Raw genomic sequence first — 25047 nt, 5'->3', positions numbered from 1 at the left:
AACAGGATCCCCCAAGCCAGAGAAACCCCACAGCCACTGTGGCACCCACCCAGTTCTTCTTCCAAGTAGGTGATGTGTCTCCCATTGTCCGTGAGGGCCTTGAACACTTCCAGTCTCTCGTGGAGGTCTTCATTAGAGGGGTAATCCTTGATGACCTTAAAGAAGAGGGCCCTGAGAACGCCCAAGCGGTCCCCCTGAAGATAGAAGCACATGCTCAGCAGTCCTGCCAGGACCCCCGCCAGTGGGGTTTCCCACACAGCCATACACAGTCCAAGTACAGGGGGCTCTAGGACTCCCGACCCTGGGACCCCTTCTCCTTCCCACAGGCACTGGCTGTAAACAACAAACTGGGCACATCGGAGCGGCTCCAGATAAAGTGTGTGTGTGTGTGTGTGTACACGCGCGCGTGCATGTGCACTCGTGTGTACAGCACCTGTGTGCAATGTGTGTGTGCGTGTGTACGCGTGCGCACGTGCATGTGCACTCGTGCGCACAGCGCCTACTGTGTGCAAGCTCTGGGTACAGCGGTGGGTGAACAGCAGGGGACAATGCAGTTCCAGCCCTCCTGGGGCTCATGGCCAAGAAGAGACGTGCTTGTGCCCGCACGTGACAAAAACGGTCTGACTACTCTGCAAGGAGACAGGCCTCTCCACGCAGCAGGGGTGTGGAGGGTTGGAGGAAACGCACCAGACGGAAGGGAGCCTTCCAGGCAGGAGTGCAGAGGCCGCCTGCGGTTCTAGGAGAGGCTCAGAGCAGCATGGCCACAGCCTGGAGCACAGTGAGCCATGGACAGAGGCCCAGGCCCAGGCCGGGGGCATGAGGGCATCCGGAGGCCACCCGTCTCTCATGGTGGGCACATCCCCGTCATTTGGCATGAACAGCCTCATCGACACCCCAAAACATTCCAGAGGAGGCAGGAAAAACAGCCATCCCCATTCTAAGGGAGAGGAGGTGGAGGCTACTACAGTGACTTGCCCGGGGTCCCCCGGGTTCGAGAGGCTAGGGTGCTCGCTCAGGCAGTCGAGCTGCAGAGACCTGGCACCAGATGCCCTCCCCAAAGACCAGAGTCCACGCATGGCACAGCGGGAGCAGTCCGTGGCCGCCCGACGTCACCCCCCCCACCCAGGCCAGCTCCACCTGCACACAGACCCGCTGCCCGTTACCTGCCCCTGCACTATGGCCTTCAGCAGAGCCAGCACCGCGTGCCGGGCCTCCGGGGGCCGCTCCGGGTGCAGCAGGTCCGCCACGGCCTTCCACAGCGCCTCTACTGCATGCTGCCACCAGCAAAGAGGGACAACGGTTAGGGGGTGCTGGCCCCTCCACTCAAGGCTCAGTACCATGAGGGAAGGATGGAGAACAGTTCTTCTGACTTAGAACTCACTCCCCTAAAGCCCACATGTCATGCACCTGTCACAGCACACGTGAGCCGGAGCCTACAGAGGGGAACGGCTGCAAGCTACTTCAAACCCGCCAAGTCCTGGCCACAGCCTGGGGTGGGGGGAGGGAGGAGAGCAGTAGGCCAGGGGAGCTGTCCCGGTGCCCCCAGGGATCGGCCAGGAGTCCCCCCTTTAGAGCATGCTCAGACTCCAGTGAAGAAAGCCACTGAAAGAGTCTCAGAACCAGGCGGGCCTGGGTCTGCAGCCTGACCCAGAAATCCCATTCCCCTGGCCTCTCTGTACCAGCTGAGGGCCACTCTGTACCACACGCCTGCCAAGCCTGTGCTGCCGAGAACGCTGTGGGCTTCTGGAATCTGCCTCCCAGGGTACCTGGGTCCTGTTCCCTGCAGCTACCCAGAATAAATCTCTCTTGTCACCTTCTCTCCCACATTAACCATCCCGTGCTCCCTTCAATCAGGGTTTTCAGACCACTCAAACTTTCCTGGGCTCCCTTCTCTTAGGAGGGGACTAAAACATCCTTTAGATGTTGTCTGACCCACACCCTGACCGTTTCAGGATACTATGGAACTTTCACCTCCTTTGTCCTATGCACAACACTCCTAGTGACAAAGCCTAAGCCACAACAAGACGCAGATCCCGACCCGGGGGACTCTGCCAGCCTCTCAGGGTTATCTATTCAGTCACAGCCCCCCCCCCCCAAATACCTATGCAGCCAACTTCATGGACGCAAAAGCCTATGTTCACATTTATCCTCAGTAACGTAAAGCCTGCATGTTTCAGATGACCTGTGGATGTCGTGGTTGCTCTCCCCTCCCCCTTAGCAAATCCCAATCTGCTTGGTCCACGTCTCCTCCCAAGTTGCCCATATAATCTCTGGGCCAAGCTACAGCAGAGCCCTTGAGGTGCTCTCATGACAACTTCCCAGTCTGTCCTCGGGATGCCCGGAGAGAGCCTGCAAAAATTTGCCCGAAATAAATAGGCTTATATCTGTGAGGTTGCTCAATGCCACCAACTAGACACCTCTCCCAAAAAGACACCGGAAATGGCATGCCTTGAGTCACACGGTTTCCTGATGTTCCCTTACCTTCCTTGGGATACGAAAAACCAAGTAAGCATGCGTTTATGCAAGTCACTACTAAAGCCTTTCTCGGAACTGCCGGAAAAACCTTAATGCCTGTGCTCCCCACCTCCATGTGTGAGTGACCTCTAAGGGTTATGCTCAGAGCGTTTCCAGAAGCTCCCCTAAAAGGGTGCAGTCAGCGGTCAACCCTGCTCCTAGAAAGAGCCAAATCAGACTTCTCAACAGCAGCCAACTGAGGCAGACCTACCTCTTCAAATTTCTTCGTTTTTGCAACTTCGCAGATCTGCCCTATCACCCGGATGCGATTGTTGATACCACATTCAACACTCAGTTCCTGGCAAGAGAGGAAAGAAGCAAAGGGGCCAGCGCTCAGGCAACAGGTCTCCTTAACCGCCAGTCGTCACAGACCACCCCGAGAATTCCCACGCTGGAGACCTGGCCCGGCTCTTTCTGAAATCGGGGACCACGAGAATTTACTACTCTGTTTCAAAGGAGTGAGAACAGACTACTTCTCTTTTTCATGACATTTCATTTTGTTGAGATAAAATTCACATACCAAAATTAGCTGTTTGAACAATTTAAAACTGTACAACTTAGCTTTTGGTATGTTCACGAGGCTTGCAACCACCTCCACTGACTCCCGAATATTTTCATCCCCTAAAAGTACAACTTCACACCCATTAGCAGTCACCTCCCACCCCTCAGGCCCCGACACATGCTGATCGACTTTCCATCTCTAAGGATTCACCTATTCTGGACATTTCATAGAAATGGAATCACACGTTATGTGGGGGCTTTTGTGTCTGGCTTCTTCCACTTAGCATGTTTTCAGTGTTCATCCACATTACGGCATGTGTCAATACCGCATGCCTTTTTTTGCCAAGTAATACTCCATTGTACGAATGACATCACATTTTGTTTATCTGTTCACCAGCGGACAAACATTTTGGTTGTTTCTGAATGGGAAACCTCACAAGTGCAGAAACTCAGCATTTATAAAACACGGTGCCGGGGGCGCCTAGGTGGCTCAGTTGGTTAAGCGTCTGCCTTCGGCTCAGGTCATGATCCCAGGGTCCTGGGATCGAGCCCCACATCGGGCTCCCTGCTCTGCAGGAAGCCTGCTTCTCCCTCTCCCACTCCCTCTGCTTGTGTTCCCTCTCTCGCTGTGTCTCTGTCAAATAAGTAAATAAAATCTTTAAAAAAAAAAAACATGGGGGCGCCTGGGTGGCTCAGTTGGTTAAGCGACTGCCTGCCGGGAGTCCCTGGATCGAGTCCCGCATGGGGCTCCCTGCTCAGCAGGGAGTCTGCTTCTTCCTCTGACCCTCCCCCTCTCATGTACTCGCTCTCTCTCATTCTCTCTCTCTCAAATAAATAAATAAAATCTTTTAAAAAATAAATAAATAAATAAATAACATGGTGCCAGGATGTGGTAGGGGGATTCAAATACACACCAGAAAACAAAAACCCGCTCATTCCAGGAACTCACAAATTACCAGGTTAACACTTGGCTACAACCCTAATCACCCGTGGAAACCAAGCACGGCGTTTTAGCCGTGGCTAGTGAAGTAGGTTCTCCAGCACGGACATCCTAGTACTACCTCAAGTGTGCTAGCCGCAGTCCCCAAGGTCCTGACTTCCTGCACCTCTGAAGGAATGATGTACAGGCTTCCAGAGCACTGGGGACAGCAGTCCCACTTCCCACAGAACCTGGTGACAGACGGAACCCAGCCTGCCCTGCACCTCCCAACAGCCTAGCAGGGCAGACAGGGCAGCTCACTCACTCTCAGGATGTCCGCGGTGATGATAAACTCCGTCTGTTTGCCCTCTGCAGACCTGGGGTTTGGCCTCGGGGTTCCCAGTCCCAAGAGAATCCTGAACTTCTCCTTCAAGCCTGAATCTTTGCTTGTTGGCTTGGCCATGGTGGGCAGGGATGCAGCAGAGGCCGCTTCTGCGCCGAGAATACAGGCGGAGAGCTCAGGGCAGCTCCCCGCACCTGACCCCGCTGCTGACCTCCGGCCTTCCACCCGCGAAGCCTAGGTCTCGGGTGGGCACGACCCTCCCACAGCTCCCGGGAGGACCTCAAGCACAGCCTGGCGGTCCCGGCCAGCAGCGGGCACCGGGTGAGGGAGGGGAACCGCAGGCTGGGGCTCCGACGCTCGCCCTCCCTCTCCTCCCCGACTTGGGGGAGGCCTGTCGCGGACGCCGGAAGCAGGGGGCCCCTCGCACCCGCTCCGTCTTAAAACCCAGGACTGCTCGAGCGGCTGCAGGCCGAAGGCCGGAGCCGTGACACTGCGGGGTCCGCCCCCGCCGCCTCTGCGCCGAGCAGCACCTCCCCCTCCCCGGCGCGGCCGCCGCCCCCTGCCCCATCGCGGCCGGGCCACACGGTGGACCGGGCCGGCGTCGGCGGTCGGGAGCCCGCGAGCCACTCACCCCACGCCGCGCCGGCCGCGCGCCGGGTCGTCCCGGCGCGGAGAAGGGAGCGCTACCCCGGCCCCCCAACCCCCGAGCCGCCGCCGGAAGCTTGGTCCGCACTTCCGGCAGCGGACAGGGGGGCCGAGCGCCGCCGCCGAGCTTCCTGGGAGTCGTAGTTCCCGGCCGCTCTCGGCGGAAAGGCGGGGCAAGAGTCGAGTCACGTGACTGGGCCGCGGGGGCCGCCGGGATGTGTAGTGCGCAGGACTCTGGCATGAGCATGGCGGGCGTGAGGATGGTGACCCGGAGCCGGAGCCGGGACCCGGGGACCGGGCCGCGGGGGGGTGGGGACGAGGCGCCGCTCCGGAGGGGAGAGGCAGCTGCAGGTAGCCCGGCACTCGGACCGGGGCATGGGGAGAGAGACGAGGGAAGAAGCCTGCAAGGGGCCGGGGGCTGGGATTCCGAGTCGCCCCCACGTGGGGCTCTGACTCCCACCCTGCTCCCTGTTCCCAGGACGCAGGGGCAGGGGCAGGGGTCCACAGGGACTGAGTTCCGGGCGCTCGCACCTCCCCCACCCTCGTCCTGAACAAGAAAGTTCTCCGCGTCCCGGTAGCCTGTCCGGGGATACCCCACTTGCGCCGGGCTTTCTGTGGGCACACCAGCCTCGTTTGTCCTGGCTGCTTCTCTCTCAGAGAGACCAGGTGCCGAGGACACGCCCAGCCAGAAGTCCTCTTCCCCTGCTGGAGGGTGCCTCTGAGAGGAAACGGGAAAGGGCGTTGTCTTCGTTCTGTTTATTCTGCAGGCATTAAGGACCTAGTGTGTACAGGTCTGGGGCGGGGGGGTGAGGGGGGTGAGCGAGACCCACAGGGCCCCTGAACAGGGCAGCCAGAGGGGGATTCTCCTAGGCACCCAGTGAACTTAGGGGTAGTCCGGACAAGGAGATCCACTATGACAGACGCATGGCAGAAGGAAATGGGGCAGGGGGAGTAAGTAGGTAACAATACCAGCTAGGTAGGGAGGACCCTTGATGCTGGGATGGAGTTTGAAGTTTGCCATGAGTACAAGGAAAAATCAATGAGCAGTTTTAAACGGAAATGACGAAGTCTGATTTGGGCCTTAGGAATGTCTCTCTGGGCCCATGTGGAAATGAGATTGGAGGGGCACCATGGTGGAGGCTGTGGGTAGAGTCGTCCTGTCCTAACGCAAACTTGGTCAGGAGGGCAGTGGCATGGGGAAAGCTGACCTGCCCCAGAGCACGCGCTGCAGAGGCCAGAGCAGCCCCAGTTGCGGTAGATGATGGATGGTCGTTGAATGAATGATGATGGGTGGTAGCAGGCGGGACAGCACCCACGCCCACCCTCACCTGGGGCCCCTGCTGAATGGCACTTTTTTGCAGAAGGAAAGAAAAGCCACAGCCCCGCAAAGCGTCAGCAGAAGACACAGAAACTGAATGTCACCTATGAAGCCTCAGATCATGAGAAAGGAGAAGGCGCCAAACCCCCAGAGGCACCAGGCTGGGAACCCCCAGACTGGCAGCAGCAGCTGGTGAACATCCGCACCATGAGGAGTGGGAAGGACGCGCCTGTGGACCAGCTGGGGGCTGAGCACTGCTATGACCCCAGCGCACCCCCAAAGGTAGGCGCCCTATCTGCCTGGTGACTGCCTTCTGGACAAGACACTTGCTTCCTCTGTCAGGGCACAGCCTGACCCTGGCAGCTCTTGACTGGCACCCTCACCGGCAGGCGGCACCTCGAGGGGACAGCACCTGGGTCCCAGAGCGCAGGGCAGCATCACCTGCTTCACGGCGGCCACTCGGCAGGTCAGGACTGCCTGTGTCTTGGGGCTTCATGCTCTGTCTTCCACCAGCACAGTCCTGACCTACCAGGGGAGTTCGTAATGTTTGTGGAGAGAAAAAAAGTTCCTTACACCTCACTGTCTTGGAGCCTGGTCCTTAGACCAGCTTGATTCTAATCCCAACTCCACTACCAGTGACCTGGGTGCACGACCTCCTCGGGGCTTCTGTTTGCTTGTGTGTGAGATGGGTAGGATTCTCCACAAGGCAACAGCAATCACAGTAGCAGGCACTGGCTGTCGAGCACCAGGTCTGATTGTAAGTGTTGTGATCGTTTATTTAAGCCTCCCATTAAGCTTTGGGGGGCAGGCACTGTTATTGTCCCCATGTTATATACGTGAAAACAAAACAGGCCCAGGCCGGACTGCTCACACAGTCCGTTGGCCAGAGTGGGTGGGAGGCTGATGTCCCACACGTTGGCCAGGGTAACAGGTGGAGGTGGTAAAGGGTTTGGCGGGGGCCCGACGCACAGTGAGCACCCAGGACCTGCCACTACCCTGGTCCCTGTCACCGTGCAAACAGGTGCAGAGGTACCAGGTGCTGCTGTCACTGATGCTCTCCAGCCAAACCAAAGACCAGGTAACAGCAGGTGCCATGCAGCGGCTGCGCGCTCGGGGCCTCACAGTGGACAGCATCCTGCAGACAGATGACAGCACGCTGGGCACGCTCATCTACCCCGTAGGCTTCTGGAGGGTGAGCCCACAGGCCTGGGAAAGATGTCAGGAGGCCGAGGAGAGGCTGTGGGGGTTCAGGAGGCCAGGTGGGGCATCTGAGGCCAAAGGGACCTGGATGTGAGTTCGCAGTGGAGCCCCCTGCCCATCTGACCAGCAAATGGGGCCAGGGCTATGGGGCCTCCCTCCTTGGCCTTTCCTGTTTGCAGCCCACCCCTTCCTTCCTCCACCTCCCCACCCAGCTGACTGGCGCTTCCCTTCCTCCCTGAGGCTGCCCACCCGCCTTTCCCTTTGTTTACTCCAAGCCTCCCTGGAGTGCGTCACCCCCTTCCCTCTGGAGCCCCAACAGGCCCTAGAGCACTGGTGGCAAGTGGGCGGCTCTGTTGAAGGCAGCTGGGCGGGTGGGGCTGCTTCCCCTTGGCATTGGCGTGGGCTGCAGTTTGTCAAATGGGTTTTAAATAGTCCTCTCTACTCAGGCACAGAATGGGAGCCACCCAGCTGGCCTGGCGGCTGGCGGGGGAGCCCCAGGCTCCAGCCTTCCTTCCTGAAGGTCCAGGTGCTGCTGAGCCCAGCTCCTGGCATGGCTGGCCCTGCCTAGCCCACCTGGCCTCTGGGGGAGTGATGGGGCAGGGGACCTGAGCTAGACCCCACACACATGTCACTGGTCCAGGCCTGCATTGGGCCTCCCTCAGTCTCCCTGCTGCCCTTGGCTCATTCCCACCTCTTGGGGGGACAGGGACAAACAGGTGCCTCTGAGTGTGTCTAGGGCAGGTGACAGGCAGCTCTGGATGCCTGTGGGTCTCCCTCAGGACTCATCCTCCCAAGTAGGGCTACACCCTCCACCTCCAGGGCTGACCACCCCCCTCCGTCTTTCAGAGCAAGGTCAAGTACATCAAGCAGACCAGTGCCATCCTGCAGCAGCGCTATGGCGGGGACATCCCAGCTTCTGTGGCAGAGCTGGTGGCACTGCCGGGCGTTGGGCCCAAGATGGCACACTTGGCCATGGCCGTGGCCTGGGGTGCCGTGTCTGGCATCGGTGAGTGGCATACACAGGGAGGGCAGGGCTGGCCACGTCCTGTGGTCTGTGACCCCAGCTCAAGTCCCCTCACCCACAATTTAGCCCAAAGGGTCAGAAGGATGTTTCCAGCATTGAGCTAGGCCTGCCCTGCCTACAGGTGGGTCCTAATGGGAGGAGTTCCCATTTGCTGAGCATCTACCCTGCACGGGGCTCTGTGAGAGGCCCTGGGGATGGATTCAAAGTTTGTGCTATGCACGAAGAAAGAGATTGAGCACGTAACTCCTTACCTGTGAGGTAGAAACACTCCCGGGGGCATGCATGGCACTGTCAGAGCTGGCCTGGTCTGGGGCATCTGAGGAGACCTCCTAGAAGGAGGTGATAACTCAGCCAAGAGCTGAAGAGTGAGGGGGGCTGGCAGGCTAGGAGGAGAAAGTGCCATCTGGGCAGAAGGAACAACACCGGCATCAGGTGGGGGAGGGGGCCAGTAGAGGAAGGCTCAAGAACGGGCCCATGGGGGAGGCACGGTAAAGGCAGGGGGATGCCAGGGGAGGAGGCGCTGGGGGGAGCCCCTCCTGGAATCCATTTCCTGACATTGGTGGTGTCCGTGAAGACAGACCCTGGGTTAGGCTGCGGCTGCGTCTTCAGGTCTTTGCCCAGACAGTTGGGGCTTCTGAGAAACCCCAGAAACTGGGGCCCGACCCACAGCCTCTCTGTATGCCCCCACCCTGGTGCTCCTCTGGAACTTCTGCAGGGGGTGGGGAGGGGGGCAGAAATCTCCCCAGCACTTCCCAGCTCCCAAAGCCTGCTCCCTGGGGTGGGGACCCTTCTCAGCACTGTGCTTGGGCCGAAGGGCCGCTAGGCTGGAGCCCAGCAGCCCCAGAGACTGGCGATGGGCCAGGCAGGGGCTAGGGCCCGACCCCTGCCGCCGCCCCGATCCTGCAGCTGACAGCCTCTCAGCACATGCTTGAGCTTATGGGGGCTGCTGTCCTCGCTGCCTGAGTCCCGAGTCTCGGGACGGGTCTGGCAGGTCTGTGGGGGATGGGCCTACAGCCCAGGGAACAGGCCTTTGGGAGCAGGAGGCACACTAGGAGGGCGAGTGGGAATGTCACCCTTTCTGGATGTCTGTGGGCCCTGCCTCTCAGGGGCTTCGCCTCAATTAGAAAGCCAGAGCTGTGGGCTACAGCAGCCAGTCCCAGCCCTGCTGTCCCAGCTGGGTGACCATGAGGCAATACGCTTAGCCACTTGGAGCTTTGGCCACCAAGCTGGGAAAGCGTGCAGAGGACCTGCCCACAGGAGGCTTGAGTGGTGTGCCGTGGCCCTAGGCTGGGCCCCCGGGGGAGGACCAAGGGTTTGGGCCCCCTCTGGGGGACAGGCAGTGATCATTTCTGTGCTACAGGGGAGGAAGCGGAGCCGTGGTGACCCACTAGCATGACCCCTGCACCCGCGTGCCCTCCCTGTGCCCACAGGGTGCCCTCCGTTAGCGTCTGGGGAAGGCCTGAGGCTTTTTCCAGACCATTAGTAGCAGGGGAAGGGAGCAGGTGTAGGGCTCAGGTTCTCTTTTGCAAAGCTGAGAGGAGGCAGGGGCTACAGCTTGCAGGGAGAGCAGGTGCCCAGGCCGAGCCTTGGGGTGGCCCGGCCCAGGGGAGCCGGGACCGCGGCCCACGGAGAGGGCAGCTGCAGCTGGCCTGGCCACACGCCCTGCTCTGTCCCTGGCCGTGCCGTGGTAGGTGCGGGCGCTGGGGGCCGTGACCTCCCGCTAGCCTAACCGTGAGCACTCACAGCCAGTTCCTGGGCCAGGAGGCACCGCTGCCTGCACCCCAGCTAGCAGGCCCTACCCTCTCGCTCAAGCCGCTGACCTGCCCTCCGTGGAAGCCCCTGGGGTGGGAGCGGGGGAGACTCCGGCTCCAGGCTTGGGGCTGTTGGCAGGGTCTGTGTCCGCCAGCGCGCCCTGTGATGAGCCGGTCCTGTCTCCCACAGCGGTGGACACCCACGTGCACAGAATCGCCAACAGACTAGGGTGGACCAAGATGGCGACCAAGTCCCCGGAGAAGACTCGTGCGGCGCTGGAAGCCTGGCTGCCCCGGTGCGGCAGGGTGGGGGCTGGGGGTTGGGGGGGGCTGCCCTCGGTCTCCCTCCCCTGCTGACCTCTCACCTTCACAGGGAGCTGTGGAGTGAGATCAACGGACTGTTGGTGGGCTTCGGCCAGCAGACGTGTCTGCCCGTCCACCCACACTGCCAGGCCTGCCTCAACCGAAGCCTGTGCCCGGCTGCACGCAGCCTCTGTGGGCCATGAAGCCTTGGCCCGGCCACCGTGCGCTGGCCTACGCTGGGGAGCCACGGCCTGCTTATAATAAAGCTCGGGAGTTGTTTGCTGTGGGGGTCTGGCCGCGTCTTACCCCTGGGGCGTGGGGGTAGGCCGGGAAGCACGTGAGTGAGCTGTGTGTCTGAACAGGGCTGCCTGGGAGGATGAGATGGGGACGTGAAAATCTGGGCTGTGGACTGGGCGGGGGTGGGGGGTGATGGGTGTGCAGGAGCCTGGGACAGAAGAGATGGATGGCGGGAAGCCCGCTGGAGACCCGGGCCTCCTCCAACCTGGGCAGCTGGCTGGGCACGCAGATCTACACCCATCCCCCGAACTTTGGCACCCTGAGAGCTCTCTGCCAGGAGGCCCCACCCCGTGTTTACAGAGCCACCTGGCCTCTGGAGTAACACCAGTAGGCCCAGGCCGGGTGCCACAGGACATGAGACCTGACCCATGTGTACCTGCTGGAGTGGCGGGGGCGTCAAGGATCCAGAAGGCATGGAGGGTGGGGGAGGGAGAAGATAGCAAGGGCCCCAAGGGTGTGCCAATGAAGGAGGGGGCAGGGCTCCAAGTTTTGGGGGTCTCCAGGGGGCTGGGGAGGGGGAGACAGAGCAGAAGTGGAGAGGGGTCAGGCTTTGCTGCCAGGTGGATGGAGTGGGAGAGGCTTGGGAATGAGCCTCTGCTTCCAGCAGCTGAGAGTGGGGCTCCCTAGCTGCTCCCTTCCTGCCCAGACCACAGCCCCCCACCCCCAAGTGAGGTCTCAGGAAGGACAGGCGGCCACAGGTCTGAGGAAGGCCTGTTTATTAGGAGGGCGCGCATGCGCTATGGCTTACGGGGCAGACAGCAATGTCAGCCGGGGCCAGCAGGAAAGGGAGAGTGGGTGGGGGTCTCCTGGGGGCAGGCAAGCTCTCCCACAGCCACACTCCCCATGCCTCGCGGCTGTGGCGCAGGGACAAGAGGCCTGTCCGGAGACCACCCTCTTCTGGGACACAGGGCCTCCATCTTCGGGCCCCTGGAGCCCAGGCCCCATGCCCCAGACCACAGTTGAGTAGGGACATGGGGGCCTGGCCTGGTGACCCCTGCTCCCAGCAGGGAGGGGGCAGAGGGGCAGCTCCTACAGCCACATCTGGCCTCCCCAGTGTCACGCTGAAGCCCCCACAACCACAGTCTGGCCCCCCTACGTTTTCCTCTGTCCCTGGAAGTGCCCGGGGCGCCCACTTGGGATGGCTGCTGCTGAAGGGTGGGGAGGAAATGGTTTGCAGAGAAAGGTTTGTTTTATTGCAATTACTTAGAGAGGCGTCCTGCGGGGGCAGGGGCGGGGGCGGGACTCTGGTATTAAGTGGAAACATGTGTGGAACTGGAGCTCTCTCTCTTTTTTTGTTTTTGGAAGAAAAGCAAAAACACAAATTCCTTTAAGTCAGCAGGCCCGGGCAGAGCAGCAAAAGGGCCGGGCCCACGGTCACCACTGCCTCTCTCTGTCCCTCTCTTCTATCTCAGGGGGGCCCCCTCTCCCCTATCCAGCACCCAGCAGGTAGGGGGGCAGGACGGGGCTCACTGGGGCGCACATTGGTTCCTGGGTGGTGGTGGGACCAGCACGGCTTCTGGGGGTGAGGAGGCACTCCCTCCAGTCCACTGAGGCTTGGGGAACTCTGGGCTGGGCCTGTGGGGCGAGGCCTGTGGGCCGTGCAAACAGGCAGGGAGGGGCTCAGAAGTTGCTGAAGATCTCGCGTTTCCTGTTCCAGTCCATCTGTGGTGCCCGCTTATTGATCCGGGTGGCTCTCGCCTTCTCCTTGGCTTCGGCCGCCGTGGGGCTCAGGTGGAGGCCGCTCTCCTGAAAGGGGTCCCGCTTCCAGGTGCTGCTGTCCTGGATGGGGGGTGGGGCAGGTGGCCAGAGTGAGTCCCGGACGCAAGCCCCCCGTCGGGTGACCCCCTCCCGGGCAGCTCATACCACAGGCCACCTGGTGGGGCTGGGGCAGCGGGCCCTAGAGGGTGTCCTAGAGGTGGTGACCCCACTGATCAGGCTGCACAGAGGCCCACTCCCAAAGCTCTGACCCCCCATGTGTGAGCACAGCAGTGGGGACGGGCAGGCACTTGCTACCTCAGTGTCCTTGTCTAAGCCAGGCAGATCACTTCGAGACGAGCACGCTGAGCCACCGTTGACCTGGGAAACCAAGGGCAAGGTGTGGCTTCAGGGACCCTGCCCGGGAGCCGCGGGTGCACACGCAGACGAGCACACACACACGCACACGTGTGCCCACATGCACATCAGAGCTGCATCTAGTCTTCCATTTGGCAGGTGGCGCCTAGCCTCTACTGTACTCCAGGCCCAGCCCGGGCAGGATGCTGGACACCCGGCAGTGAGTGGACAGGTGCTGCGGAGGGCTGGGAAGCCAGCCCTGGCCGGCTCACAACAGGAATGAGCCACACGAGCATCCCATGGGGTGAAGCCAGGGCCAGCTTCCCAAGGAGTGACGGAATGAGACTCCAGGTCGCCAGCCAGCACTGGGCAGGACCCGCAAGGCCAACAGCCGCCTGGGGCTGGGGTGTGGCTGACCCAGGACAGGACCCACAGAGAGCATGAGAGCTAGAAGTGGTCGGGCCAGATTGGGTCTCATGGTCACACCAACACAAGGAGATCTTGAGGCGCGGCCTGGGGATCCCTAGAGGTGCCCCTATGGCCCACCCGGTCCATTCCCACCCTCTTACCTGGGCAGGGCTGGTCCCATTGGTGACTGGTGATGGCAGTGGACCTGTGGGAACAGGGTGTCAGTGGCTGCCCAGCCCCCCATGCTTCACCCCATCCCCAGGCCCCCAGGCAGCAACCCACCTTCCAAATGCTCCTCAGTGGGCGTGACCCGGAGCCGCTTGAAGTACTCGTCCGTCTCAGGGTCCACCACCAGCAGCCGGGCCTCATCCTCCCTCGCCCTGATGCTGGCAACCACCTCTGCGTGGCGCAGCCCCTCGACATTCTGCCCGTTCACCTGCCACCAGCAGCATGGGGTCAGCACTGCCGGAAGTCAGGCCCCTGCAGGCCCCCTGAGCCACCCAGCCAGGTGTGGCATCAAATATTTATCAATGTTGTCACCAGCCGTGGCAGCAAGAGGAATGCCAGCTCAAGTTCCCAGCATCTCTCCTCTTCCCAGCAAGGACCTCCCTGCCCAGACACACACTGGGGGCGACACAGGCCCAGACACACACTGGGGGTTGGGGGAACATGGGCCCAGACAACACTGGGGGGAGGACACGGGCCCAGACAACACTCGTGGGGGGACACGGGCCCAGACAACACTGGGGGGGACATGGGCCCAGACAACACTGGGGGGGGAACATGGGCCCAGACACACACTGGGGGGGACATGGGCCCAGACAACACTGGGGGTGGGGAGGACACGGGCCCAGATACACACTCGGGGGGGTACATGGGCCCAGACATACACTCGGGGTGGGGGGGCACAGGCCCAGACACACACTCGGGGTGGGGGGGGGACACGGGCCCAGACACACATGCGGGGTGAGGGGGGGATAGGGGCCCAGACACACATGCGGGGTGAGGGGGGGACAGGGGCCCAGACACACACTTGGGGCCCAGGACCCCAAAGCCTCCATGACAGGTACCTCTATGAGTCTGTCCTGGGCGCGGAGGCCAGAGTGAGCAGCAGGTGAGCCTGGGTCCACGGAGCGGATATACTGTCCCGGCCGGGACTTGTCACTGTGCAGGTTGAACCCGTAGCCTTGGGGGCCCTTTCGGAGGTGGCACAGCCGAGGGCGTAGCTCCCTCGGGGGCCCACTGACATCCTGCAGGCACGTGAGACCAGGCTCAGCGCTGATCTCCCCCCCCATCCCCCACCACGGCCGCTGACCCAGCCCGCCAGGCCTCAGGCCCCCAGAACGCAGCTGCAGTGGATGTGGGCCAGAGGAACCCCAACCCCACGCTCAACATCACGCCCTGCCCGGCAGCCCCAGGTCTCAGGGACAAACCCTCTGTACCCATGCCTGGGGACCCTGGTAGGGTGCCTGTGACTGAGCTCAGCAGCGGGATCTTGAGCAAAGCCTCAGTTTCCAAACCCAAAACAACTTCAAATGGGACCAGGGGCTTTACAGGGGTATTAACAGGATCTGCTCAAGGGCAGCGCTGAGCCCAGGCCAGGGACCTAGGAGCAGCCAGGTGAGACAAGTGTCCTGGATGGCTATCCCTAGGGGGGTGCGCTGCTAGGGAACCCCCTCCCCCCTCCCTCCGAGTGAGAGGCTGACGTTTGTTTTTTCTCCCCTTCTCCCTGTGGCCTCCATAGGGCTGGTGGCAGAGTGATGTGTTTGCTTTTACATTCCAGAGCAAGCTGGAGCCACCCCCACCCCCATAGGGCCCAGGGACAGGGCGCAGGGGCCGAGCCGAAGTGAGTGAGAAGGCCAAGGGTGGGACCTGCCCTCCCACCCTCCCTGCCAGAACACAGAAGGCCCAGGATGCCCCAAGCGCCCCCCCGCATCGACAACCCAGGGCCTCGCCTCACTTTACCTCGGGCATCCTGCAGTAGGGCTGTGGGTCAGGGGGCCGTGCGGGCAGGGGCCAGTCCCCAGGACGCGCCCCCCAAGCCACGGCTTGGGGCCGCGACCACAGCGTGGGTGGCTAGCGGCTGTGGGTGCTCAATTAAACATGGCGGGTGGCCGGAGTGCCTGGGCGGGCAGCAGCTCAGGTTTCCGGGGCCGCTCAGGACTTGAGTGCGCGCGCAGGTGAGCAAGTGCCGGGTGGGGGTGCTCCCTGGGCCCCTCCCTGACCCTCCACCTACCCTCACCCCCAGGGAAGCTCTCCAGGCCTCAGGCACCTGCCCCCTGCAGCTCAGGCCACCCCCTGACCACTCCCAGCCTCCAGGCCTCTGAGCTCATTCCTCAAATCTGACCGTGAGTACTCTGGCCTGCTAGTCAGCCTGGCTGTGGACCCAAGCGCATCTTTTCTCACAGGGCGAGTGCCCTGCCCTGGCTCCAGGCCTCCCCCTTGTCCAGAACACCCTCTTCCTCCCCAGCCTGCACCCTTCCTCTGGGACCCCTTTCTGGACCCCCAAAGCCCACCCAGACATGCCCTCGGGATCCCCACTGCAGGCCACCACCTCGCCCCATAACCCCAGGAACTCAAGGGACAGGGCAGCTGCTCCTTGATCCCCCAGGGGTTCGGCTGGGCAACATGAGCTGAACTGACGGGTGTTAGACCCCCGAGTGCTCCAGGGTACCCCTGTACAGACTCAGCCCCTCTCCCAGACACACCTCGAGGCACAGGCTTTGAGTGCCCCCGCACGCAGAGGTGCCGCTCAGATCCAGGTGGCCAGAGCCCACACCCCGAGGCTGACAGGCCAGGAGCAGAGCCTGGCAGGTGGACACGGGCCCAGATGTGAGAGGCACATGGCCACAGAGACCAGACATGCAAACATACGCTCACAACACACTACACGGTGACACACGCGTTCGAGAGGACAGCCCCCTGGCGCTGAGCCCTGCAGCCTCTTCTCACGCCCTGCACAGTGACCTCCCCGCCCTGCACAGTGACCTCCCCGGCAGGTCTCTCAAGGCCCCCAAACAGGAAGCAGGACTGGGAGAGTATCCGGGGCCATGAGGCCAGGCAGAAGTCACATCCGGGTTTGGGACCATCCTGGCCATCCCCCTGCCTCAACCCAGCACGGCCACCGCTCACCACACTAGCCAAGAGGCTTCTCTGCAATTCTTGCCTGAATTGCTCTCCTGCCGATCAGCCAGGATCAGCCAGCATCCAAGGAGCCCCACCCCCAGCACCAGACCCTCAGGTTGAGAGGCTGCAATGCGGGGGGCCAGGCTGCGTGGGGAAGCCCGGAGAAGCAGTGGGTCAGGAGGGGGCGCAGGCAGGCCCAGTGCATTGCTCACATTCCTCGCTCCGGGCCCTGGCTCTGAGCACTTCCTGCCACCTCCCAGCTAGGCCCTCAGGCTCCCAAGGGCTCCCAGCCGGGCAGCCCGGAGCTGGACAAGCCCTGGTCTCACAGCGCAGCCCGTGACCAGACAAAGAAGCTGGCATGGGGGTACCCCGGGAGCCGGGCTGTGCCCCCCCCAGATGGTGACTCACCAGCCCTGAAAGAGAAAGGCCCCCATTGTTGCTCAGGGTGCAGCCTGCTCGCACCAGGGTCACCAGGGTGTCCCAAATCCCCTCTCCTGACCCTGGAGGACATGGGCTAAGCTGGCTGCTGGGGTCCTCGTTGCCCACCCTGCCCCCACCCAGCCTGACCTGCACAAGTCCCCAGGATGGTCTCTTCGGAGGGGCTCCTGGGGCTGGTGCCGGTGGTGTGGCATCCCCAGAGCGGGCCATGGGAGGCAGGAGAGAAGTGGCAGGCACCGAGCGTCCAGCCAGAGTGGCCTGAAGTCTCCGGCCAGCCCAGGCCACCACCCCATTTATCCACCTCCCACAGCGGCCCCGGCTCCCCAGGGATGGGTGGGGACATGGGGGCTGAGTCACTTTGGGGAGCAGGGTGGTGTCTGGGTCCCCCTCCCCTGCTCAGGCCCCAGCTAGGCACCCCATACTGGCTAGGTTTCAGTCCCAAGAAAGGAAGGAAGGAAGCTGCTGGGAGGCCCTGCCCTGCTCCCAGGACCCGGGGCTGGGGAGACAGGGAGGCAAGGGAGGGGTCCCCGGCGCCGGAGCATAAGACAGTCCTGCTGAGGCTCCCAGAGCCTTCCCGTAGGTACGAGGCTCCCACACCAGGCGGTCACCCCCTGCAGGACTCTCACTCCCTCGCTCGCTCACGCTCGGACCCTAAGGGCCTCTAGAACGGGCAGTGGGGGCCCAGGCTCTGTCCCCACCTCCACGGCCCTGGTACCGCAGGCTGCCCCATCTGTTTGGGGGCTGTCCCTCTCGTCACTGTCAGGATCAGCTGGACTGCAGCTTCAGCCTGCCCAGCCTGCTCTGGCCTGGGGCTGAGTCACCACTGACTAGGACCCCACAGCACCCCAATGGGAGGGGCCGCCCCATCGGTGTCCTCCCCGCCCCACCTCCCACAGCCCAGCCGGGACGGAGGAAAAGGAGCTGAGAGGACAGGAGTGACTTGCGGGGCCCTGAGTCCCAGCTTGGCCCTTACTTCCCACGGGGCCCCCGGGGGCTGACATCCTGCACTAGAGCAAACCACATCCATCCCAGCCGGTTGTCCTGCCTGCCGCAGGCAAGAACCACCCTCCCAGGCACCCTGACCGCCAATCGGTCCTGGGGAGGTCAGCCGAGGCCTGGCTCTTCCATCGGACCCTCTGAGCTCAGCCAGTTAGACATCAGGTCTCTGGCTGGGAGGGAGGGGGTCGCCCTGTCCCCTGGGCCTCCCCTGACATCCTGGAGTCCCGGTCCCCAGGCTGGCCCCTACCACAGAGCCCCTGCCAGTCAGGCCCCACTTTGTTCCTCTAAAAATACGCCCAGAGGAAGCCCCCTCCTAAGGCTTCCTGTGGCTCCCAGAGCCTGAAATAGCAGAGAGGGAAGGTCCCACCCAAGGACAAGGTGCCTCAGCACCCCACCCTCCAGATAAGCCCCGAGGGCGGATTTTTCCACAGGAAGGTGAACTCAGCGTTTGTGTCTAAATCAATGGACAAACGCCTGGGGGCGGGGGCGCTTCCTCCGGGAGGTAAGACGCCTGCGAAGGAGCGGTGCTCTGGGAGCCAGCCCAGCCAGCACATCGTCCCCAGACCTCCCTGAAACCCCACAGCTGACCCGGATGCCCCCAACTCGGGCCCTGACCACCCCCATAGGCTCTCCAGCCCAGAGAACAAAAAGCATCCTGAAGGTTCAGACCCAGGTCTGCATCCAGGCTGGCTTCCCACCTGAAATGCCGCCTTCCCCCGAGCCCCAGGCACGGCCAGCTCACACGTGAGACATGCACACCCAGAAACTTCAGATCTCACACCTCCACTGGCATTAGGCCAGTGGTTCTCAAAGTGGGATCTGGGGAAACCCCTGGGATTGAATCCTTTAAAGAAATTTAAAAAAAAAGAGAGAGAAGAAAGAAAAAAGGCGCCTGGGTGGCTCAGTCCCTTGAGCGTCTGCCTTCGGCTTAGATCATGATCCTGGGGTCCCGGGATGGAGCCCCATTTGGGGCTCCCTGCTCAGCAGGGACTCTGCTTCTCTCTCTCCCTCTGCCCCTGCTTGTGTTCTCGTTCTCTGTCAGATAAATAAATAAAATCTTAAAAAAAAAAAAAAAAAAGGCAAAACGGGCACGAGAAACAGTACCATGGGGCTTCGAGATGATAGAACAATCGGGGCGCCTGGGTGGTTTTGGCTCAGGGTCATGATCTCATGGGTCATAATCTCATGGGTCGTGAGATCGAGCCCTGCGTTGAGCCTGGAGTCAGGCCCCACACTCCGTGGGGCATCTGCTTGGGGATTCTCTCCCTCTGCCCCTCCGGTTGCTCTCCCTTTCTCTCTCTCCCCCTCTCCCTCTCTCAAATAAAGAAACAAATAATAATAAAATTTAAAAAAACGGGGTAGAACAAGCAGGGGCAGGCTCTTCCTCTTGGCCTCCCCCAAGCAGGAACCCCCGCCCAAGTCCTGCCACCCAGAAGTCTGTAGAATAGCAACACACACACACACACGCACACACATATTTATCCAGCTCTTCTGGCCTGGAGCGGACACAGGAAGAGAAAAGTACCCCAATCGCGGTAGACCCCAAGCTGAGGACCCAGCTCAGAGTGTCCCCGGCTGTCCCCAACCATGCACTGCCCACAGAGAAGGACCAGCCCCTACCTCTCAAGACCTTCCCAGCACAAGCAGGCTCCTTAGACAGGCAGACACCTGACATCAACACAGAGCTAGACACACTCCGTCACAGAACATCCCTGCAGACCCTTCCCAGTTCCCTCAGCCCCTAGGCTGGGCTTGTCAGAGTGACCTTTCCTAGGCCAGGGAGCTCTAATGAGCATCCTGGGGAAGAGCGCTGGAGATGGAGGGCCAGGGACCAGGGCCACGCTCCCCTGAGTCCACCTGCCTTAGAACACAGACTGAGGGCAGAAAGAGTGGCCCCAAGTAGCCAAGAGGGTAGTCACCAGGGGCCCCAAGAGGCAGAAGAGATGGAGACAGAGCCTTGTGGAGGTGAGTGGAGGGGGAGACTGCCCGCCATCCAGAGGCAGACACGATGGTTCTGGGACAAGCTGGGGTGGCCCCGGTGTGCAGAGCCTGCCGTACCTTCTGGCCAGCCTCAGAGCCCAGGCTGCCTGCACGTGCCCAGTCCGGCTTTGGCTCCCAGGGGTCGTGGGTGGGTGGAAGCCCTCGCTGGGCCATCTCCTCAGTGCAGGTCAGCTGCCGCCGTCGGAGCTCCTCGTCCGTCTCTTTGTCCACCACCAGCAGCCGAGTCTGCCCTTCCACAGCCTTGATCCTCTGCACCACCTGGGCCGGGCAGGTTGGGGGGAGCAGGTCAGCAGTCGGCACTCTGGGCAGCACATGGACAGTGACACCACCCGGGGCCGGCCCAGGATCGCGGGCAGGCAGCTGGCCTACCAGGGGTGGGCGGCTGGACGGAGAGGCCAGCCGGCTCCGCCCCCCACCCCCAGTGTACCAGCAGCTCCCTCCCTCTTTACGGAGGACTCCTGACACAGGGCTACAGGGTCACTGCAGGGCCTGGCCTTGGCCCCGGGTCTCGTCCAGGAAGGGCTGGGAAGCTGGGTGAGGCAGTTGGTCTGAAAGGTGGTGCACGGCTGAGCTTGGATGTGTGCGCACGGATGTGTGCAGGTGTGTGCGCACGGATGTGTGCAGGTGTGCATCCAGCTGTTTCAGGGTCTGTCTCTCAGTCTGCGGGTGAGGGAGCGAGGGGTCTCCCTAGGTCCCTGTCTGAGGGTCTGTGGTCATTGCTGTTCTCAGCAGTGGAGCATGGATGTCTAAACCCCTGCCTCTGAGCCTTCCATTTGCTTCCAGACCATGACCACCTGTCCCTGCTGGACCTGCAGAGACAGGAAGGCCTGGTTCCTGTGGCAACGCACCCGCTGGGGCACCCACACACAACCTGGGAAGCAGGGTTCAGACCCGGCAGGCAGAGGCCACCTGTGGGACCAAGTGCGACATGAGGGCCATGTGTGTCTATGCAGGTGTCTGTGAAGTGTCTAGAGCGTGTGGGGGACCATGGAGTGTGCATGTCAGGGTGTGTCCTGCAGGGAGAAGGAGCAGTCAGTGCCCCCTGGGCATTGGGGTAGGAAGGACAAGACCCCCACCCCAAGTTTGGGGGAGGGCAGAGAGGGCCCCCAACAGCTGCTTGGCAGAAGCTGTCAACGGACAGGAGGGTGTGAACCAGGCCCATCTTCCCCCTGGCCCTCCTCTGCCCTCTCCTCTCTCTTGGTGAGAGCCACAGGGGGACCCCAGCACCCTGCCGCTTCCTGACTGTGGGACCCAGACTAGACACCCAATATCCTCAAGCATCAGTTTCCTCATGTGTCAAACAAGGAGCTGTAAGAGCACCTCCTCCCTCCTGGGCCAGCATGGTCCTGTGTGTAAACTTCGAGACCAGCACCTGGGGCCCTGGGAGAAGCAGGTGCTCTTGGGGCAAGGGTGGCAGTGACTGTTAAACCAAAGCCAGCTGGCACTCTGGCACCCCTCCCTGTGGTCTGTCAAGCCCAGACCTCTGGCCCGCACCCCACCCTCCTTCAGCAAACAGCTTTATCCAGGGACACGCTGGGTGGAACACAGAAGGTAGGCAGACAGACGGACAGACAGGGGCCTCAGGGGTAGAAGCTGGAGTTCAGCTGCTGGCCCAGCCAGGAACAAAAATACTAATCTCTAGGCCCCAGGGCTGGCCACGAAGACAGGTCACAGACTCACGGGTGCTGGGGAGGACACAGAGAAGCCTGAGCAGAAGGGGTGGAGGGAGGCTGGACTCCAGCCAGCTGAGTCCCTGGGCAGTGGAAGATAGAGAGTCCCCAGGGAGCAGAACCTGCCGAGAACAGACCCTGCCCTGCTTCTGGCCCTCATGTCCAGCGGCAGGGGGCAGGGGGCAGGGGGCTGCGGCAGCAGCCCCTGCAGGGCCGGGCAGCCTCCAAGGAGTGGCATATGCTGCCACCAGCAGCGACTCTGAGGGACCCAGACACCATCAGCCAAGACACACATTATTAGTACATTGACCTGCCAACACACACTGATGACCACTCGTAGCCAGGCAGGCCGACCCACAGGCCTGGACACACACACCTAGAGGTGCAGACCTGTATATTCACACGCACAGGGCAGCACGTGCACATGCGCACACACACACACTGACACAGGCACATACAGGTGTGCCCTCACTGGGACACCCCTCAGGTACCCCCAGAACCGATGTGGGCACACGGGCGTGACCCCCAGAGGGACGTGTACACACACATACCCAGCTGTGTACACAAGCACGTGTTTACACTCATAGACAAGCACTCCGGGCCCGCAAAGCATGGAGGGCCCCCAAGGTGACTGACGCCTGCACTCCTTGCACACGAGGCCCGAACAGGACTGAAGTGCTGGGGCCGAGGGCGAGGAGCCGCAGTGCGGGCCCCTCCCTGCCAGGATGCCCCTCCGCGGTGCAGGCGCCAGCTTCCTGAGGGGGAGAGGCGAGGAAGGAGGCCGGCGGCCGCTGCCTCCGTGGCCACGTCCGCAACCTCGGAGCGGGAGCCCACGCAGGCCCTCGCGCGACCCCCCTCCGGCCCCCGGGGCAGGGCGCTGAGGCCTGGGCGCACCGAGCGCCCGGAGCGGCGGTCGCGCGAGCGCGGGGCGGGGCCGCGCTCCCCGGGGAGGGGGCCCAGCGGGGCCGCGGGCGGGGCGCGGGTACCCACCTGGTGGTGCGTCTCGCCCTCCACGTTGACGCCGTTGACCTCGACCAGCCGGTCCCCGGCGCGCAGCGCGGCCGCCTCGGCGGGGGAGCCGGGCTCCACGCGCCGGATGAACTGCCCGCGGCGGCCCTTCTCGCCGTGCAGGTGGAAGCCGTAGCCCTGCTCGCCGCGCACCAGGCGGCACAGGCGCGGCCGCAGCGGCTCCGGGGCGGCCATGGCGGCGGCTGCCCACCGGCCGGCCGCCGGCCGGCCACGGCGCTCACGCCTGCCGCGGGCAGGCAGGGACGCGGGGGGCGGCGCGCAGGCGGCAGCGGCGGCGCTGGGGACCCGGCGGCGCCCTCGGCTGCTCCCGCTCGGCTCCCGTCGCCTCGGGCTCGGGCTCGGGCTCGGGCTATGGCACCGCCCCCGCGCCCGCCCCTTCCCCGCCTCCTCCGTGGGGCCGCCCCCGCCCCGAGTCCCGGCCGGTCCTGGCTGTGGCCCGGTCTCGGCACCCCGCCAATTCCGGGGGGTGGGGGGGAGGCCGCAGGGCCTAGGGACCACCTCTGTCTCGCCCCGACTCTGGGCAGCCTCCCTGGCGCCAGCATCTTTGCTTCCTAGTCCAGGAACATTTATTGAGCACCTACTGTATTTGTGACACCGAGGCGGGCTCTTGAGGTAGGAGAGGGGTGGAGAAAGGGTCCTCAGGCCGAGGAATCCCACACAGGGGCAGAGGGTAAGAACAAGGGACACAGCTCTGTCCACCATCCTCGGGAACACACCCTCCCTTCCCCCCCACCTCCTCCCCCGCTGTCCCGGTATCTGGATCTCTCCTGCACCGGGAGCTGCCCTGACCCAACAGAGTCCCAGGACGGTCCAGGAGGCAAAAAGAGGAGTTTGGAAGTAACAAGGCAGCAGCCCTCTCCTATATTCTGGAGGGCAGTGACGGGGGCTCCCTGACCTCCCCAGAAGATCGTTTGTGCCAATCTGTGCTGGGGATGTCTATTAAACATTACAACCCCCCCCCACACACACACACGCACACACATACCTCTCTCTTTGCCAGGGCCCCTCACTTGTGCCCCTGCTCATTTCAGGCAGAGATGAAATGTATCCAAGACTTTGGCCTCTGACCTCTGGCTTGGGATCCGTGCTCACAGAAGCTGTTCCCATGAGCTGACCCCTGTGATCCCCCTCTGCCCCAGGCCACCCTTCCCTCCATCCTTCTCCCCTAGCATCTAGCCATCCCCAGCATGGGTGCCCCTTCCCCCAACCAGACAAGAATGACAAGAGAAAATCGGTTATGCTTTGTTGTGCTTCTGAGTACACTTTATCTGGAAAAACCCAAGGGTGCTCAGGCCATTTTGCAGATCAAGAAACTGAGTTCTAGAGAGGAACGAGACCCAGGCAAGGTTCCCCAGGTCCTCTTAGGCACTGCTGTGAGATTCCAAGTCCACACTTTATCATGGAACTCTTTCTCAGCCTCAGATACAGGAAGACAGCTGAGCTCCCCCTCAGCCTGCCCCCCCCCCCAGCCTGCCCAGGCCCCTGCACATACCTGGTCTCTGGGGGTCAGGCATAGCCAGCCCAGACAGTTCCCCATGGGGGCAGAAGCAGGCTCGGCTCAGGCCCTGTCCTTGCTGCTCCTTCTCCCCTCTCCAGTGCCCTTAGCCTGGGTGCCCAGCCCCCGCCCAAGCACAGGGCTCTCCTCTGGGCAGCCTCCTGGGCCGCAGCCCCTTGGGTCTCCACACCCGGCTGCTGCCCCTAAAAGCCACTTAGGCCAAGACTGCATGGCTGCTTCCCCACCCCCACCTCTAAGTTCCTGGCTGATGCTGCCATAGGTTCCTGCCTAGCTGGCCACCTCGATCTGTCTGTTTGCCTGTCCAGAGGCTGCCTGTCTGGCCTGTGATGGACTCTCTGGACCCAGCCTGGTGCTGCTGCTCCTGGAGGCTGTGAGGATGGGTGCGGTCTACCATATACCACCCCAGATGGGATTTAGGGGTCACCCCATAGCAACCAGGACCAGCCAGGACCTGCCAGGCTCTGGCATGGGGCCACACCAGAGTCTAGGGAGGTAGCTGGATGGGAGACCCCCAGGCTGGGGGTAGAGAAGGTAGGAGCCCCTGGTCCTCCGGGTCTGGGTCGGGAGGCTTGGAGGTCTCCTCCCCCCTCCATAGGACAGACACTCCCAGGATCAGCCTCAGTCAGTGAAGACGGAGGGGAACAGAACACCACTGGAGGGAGGGGTATGGGCATGTGGTCACAGCCAGGGGCCAGAACACTGCATCACAGCCTAACAAAGGAGGCTCCAAAGCAAAAAAGGAGCTGAAGTACCAGGAAGGTAACAGTAACAAAGGCAACATCAGAGAGTAACAAAGGGGGTGGCCAACAGCCACAGAATAAAGGCAGCTCGGAGGAAGTGCAGGTAAATTCCAAAGGGGGAGCAGGAATGAGTGAGAGGGAACAGGGTAAGTATCGGGCCCGACGAACAGAGGCAGGGAAAGCTAACCCAGCTGCTCTCCTGGGCAGACTCGCCCGCGCCCTTCCTTCAGCCTCGGGCCTCGGGCTGAGACAG

General features: G+C 62.2%; 3 protein-coding genes across 13 annotated transcripts in view; 1 reads left to right on the top strand and 2 right to left on the bottom strand.

Moving 5' to 3' along the window:
- TSC2 (TSC complex subunit 2) overlaps nucleotides 1-5023 on the bottom strand; it is a 33794-nt gene extending 28771 nt beyond the window's left edge. For 4 of the 5 annotated variants that reach the window (XM_035021965.1, XM_035021966.1, XM_035021967.1 and 1 more), the window contains exons 1-5: nucleotides 4909-5022; nucleotides 4260-4426; nucleotides 2726-2812; nucleotides 1164-1274; nucleotides 50-194 (exon numbers count right to left, since the gene is read on the bottom strand). In XM_035021965.1, the coding sequence (XP_034877856.1) occupies nucleotides 50-194; nucleotides 1164-1274; nucleotides 2726-2812; nucleotides 4260-4397 (481 nt within the window). In that variant the 5' untranslated portion in view covers nucleotides 4398-4426; nucleotides 4909-5022. Of the gene's footprint in view, nucleotides 1-49; nucleotides 195-1163; nucleotides 1275-2725; nucleotides 2813-4259; nucleotides 4427-4908 lie in introns of all 5 variants that reach the window. The other variant, XM_035021969.1, reaches the window with a different exon arrangement.
- Nucleotides 5024-5122: 99 nt separating this feature from the next.
- NTHL1 (nth like DNA glycosylase 1) lies at nucleotides 5123-10802 on the top strand. 4 transcript variants are annotated; one of them, XM_035021970.1, is made up of 6 exons: nucleotides 5123-5273; nucleotides 6284-6522; nucleotides 7262-7432; nucleotides 8287-8446; nucleotides 10406-10511; nucleotides 10589-10802. In XM_035021970.1, exons 1-6 carry the CDS (start codon nucleotides 5138-5140, stop codon nucleotides 10719-10721), a joined length of 945 nt encoding a protein of 314 aa, XP_034877861.1. In that variant the 5' UTR covers nucleotides 5123-5137; the 3' UTR covers nucleotides 10722-10802. The 4 variants fall into 4 exon arrangements, with proteins under 4 accessions (XP_034877861.1, XP_034877865.1, XP_034877862.1 ...); XM_035021971.1 differs by having other exon boundaries at nucleotides 5142-5273; nucleotides 6287-6522; XM_035021972.1 differs by lacking the exon at nucleotides 5123-5273 and adding an exon at nucleotides 5861-6176.
- Nucleotides 10803-11514: 712 nt separating this feature from the next.
- Nucleotides 11515-22791, bottom strand: SLC9A3R2 (SLC9A3 regulator 2). 4 transcript variants are annotated; one of them, XM_035021959.1, is made up of 7 exons: nucleotides 22500-22791; nucleotides 19897-20097; nucleotides 14346-14525; nucleotides 13558-13711; nucleotides 13437-13480; nucleotides 12829-12891; nucleotides 11515-12594 (listed from the first exon to the last, which is right to left on the bottom strand). In XM_035021959.1, exons 1-7 carry the CDS (start codon nucleotides 22710-22712, stop codon nucleotides 12436-12438), a joined length of 1014 nt encoding a protein of 337 aa, XP_034877850.1. In that variant the 5' UTR covers nucleotides 22713-22791; the 3' UTR covers nucleotides 11515-12435. The 4 variants fall into 4 exon arrangements, with proteins under 4 accessions (XP_034877850.1, XP_034877849.1, XP_034877851.1 ...); XM_035021958.1 differs by having other exon boundaries at nucleotides 12826-12891; nucleotides 22500-22732; XM_035021960.1 differs by lacking the exons at nucleotides 19897-20097; nucleotides 22500-22791 and adding an exon at nucleotides 16969-18752 and having other exon boundaries at nucleotides 12826-12891.
- Nucleotides 22792-25047: the final 2256 nt, after the last annotated feature.

The sequence above is a fragment of the Mirounga leonina genome, unplaced genomic scaffold (assembly GCF_011800145.1).
Source record: "Mirounga leonina isolate KUSES-001 unplaced genomic scaffold, KU_Mleo_1.0 Mir_175, whole genome shotgun sequence".
In the NCBI taxonomy this organism is placed as follows: Eukaryota; Metazoa; Chordata; class Mammalia; order Carnivora; family Phocidae; genus Mirounga; species Mirounga leonina.
The sequence above is the reverse complement of the archived record's forward strand: the minus strand, read 5'-3'. Positions and strand labels throughout refer to the sequence as shown.

Excerpts from the sequence above, each read along its gene's own strand:
- SLC9A3R2 (XM_035021958.1), bottom strand. The coding sequence starts at position 22,712 with ATGGCCGCCCCGGAGCCGCTGCGGCCGCGCCTGTGCCGCCTGGTGCGC. Across the intron at positions 20,098-22,499 it reads AGGGCGAGACGCACCACCAG|GTGGTGCAGAGGATCAAGGC; the intron begins GTGGGTACCCGC and ends TGCCCGGCCCAG. Across the intron at positions 12,892-13,436 it reads ATGGGACCAGCCCTGCCCAG|GTCAACGGTGGCTCAGCGTG; the intron begins GTAAGAGGGTGG and ends TTGGTTTCCCAG.
- NTHL1 (XM_035021970.1), top strand. The coding sequence starts at position 5,138 with ATGTGTAGTGCGCAGGACTCTGGCATGAGCATGGCGGGCGTGAGGATG. Across the intron at positions 7,433-8,286 it reads ACCCCGTAGGCTTCTGGAGG|AGCAAGGTCAAGTACATCAA; the intron begins GTGAGCCCACAG and ends TCCGTCTTTCAG. Across the intron at positions 10,512-10,588 it reads CTGGAAGCCTGGCTGCCCCG|GGAGCTGTGGAGTGAGATCA; the intron begins GTGCGGCAGGGT and ends TCACCTTCACAG.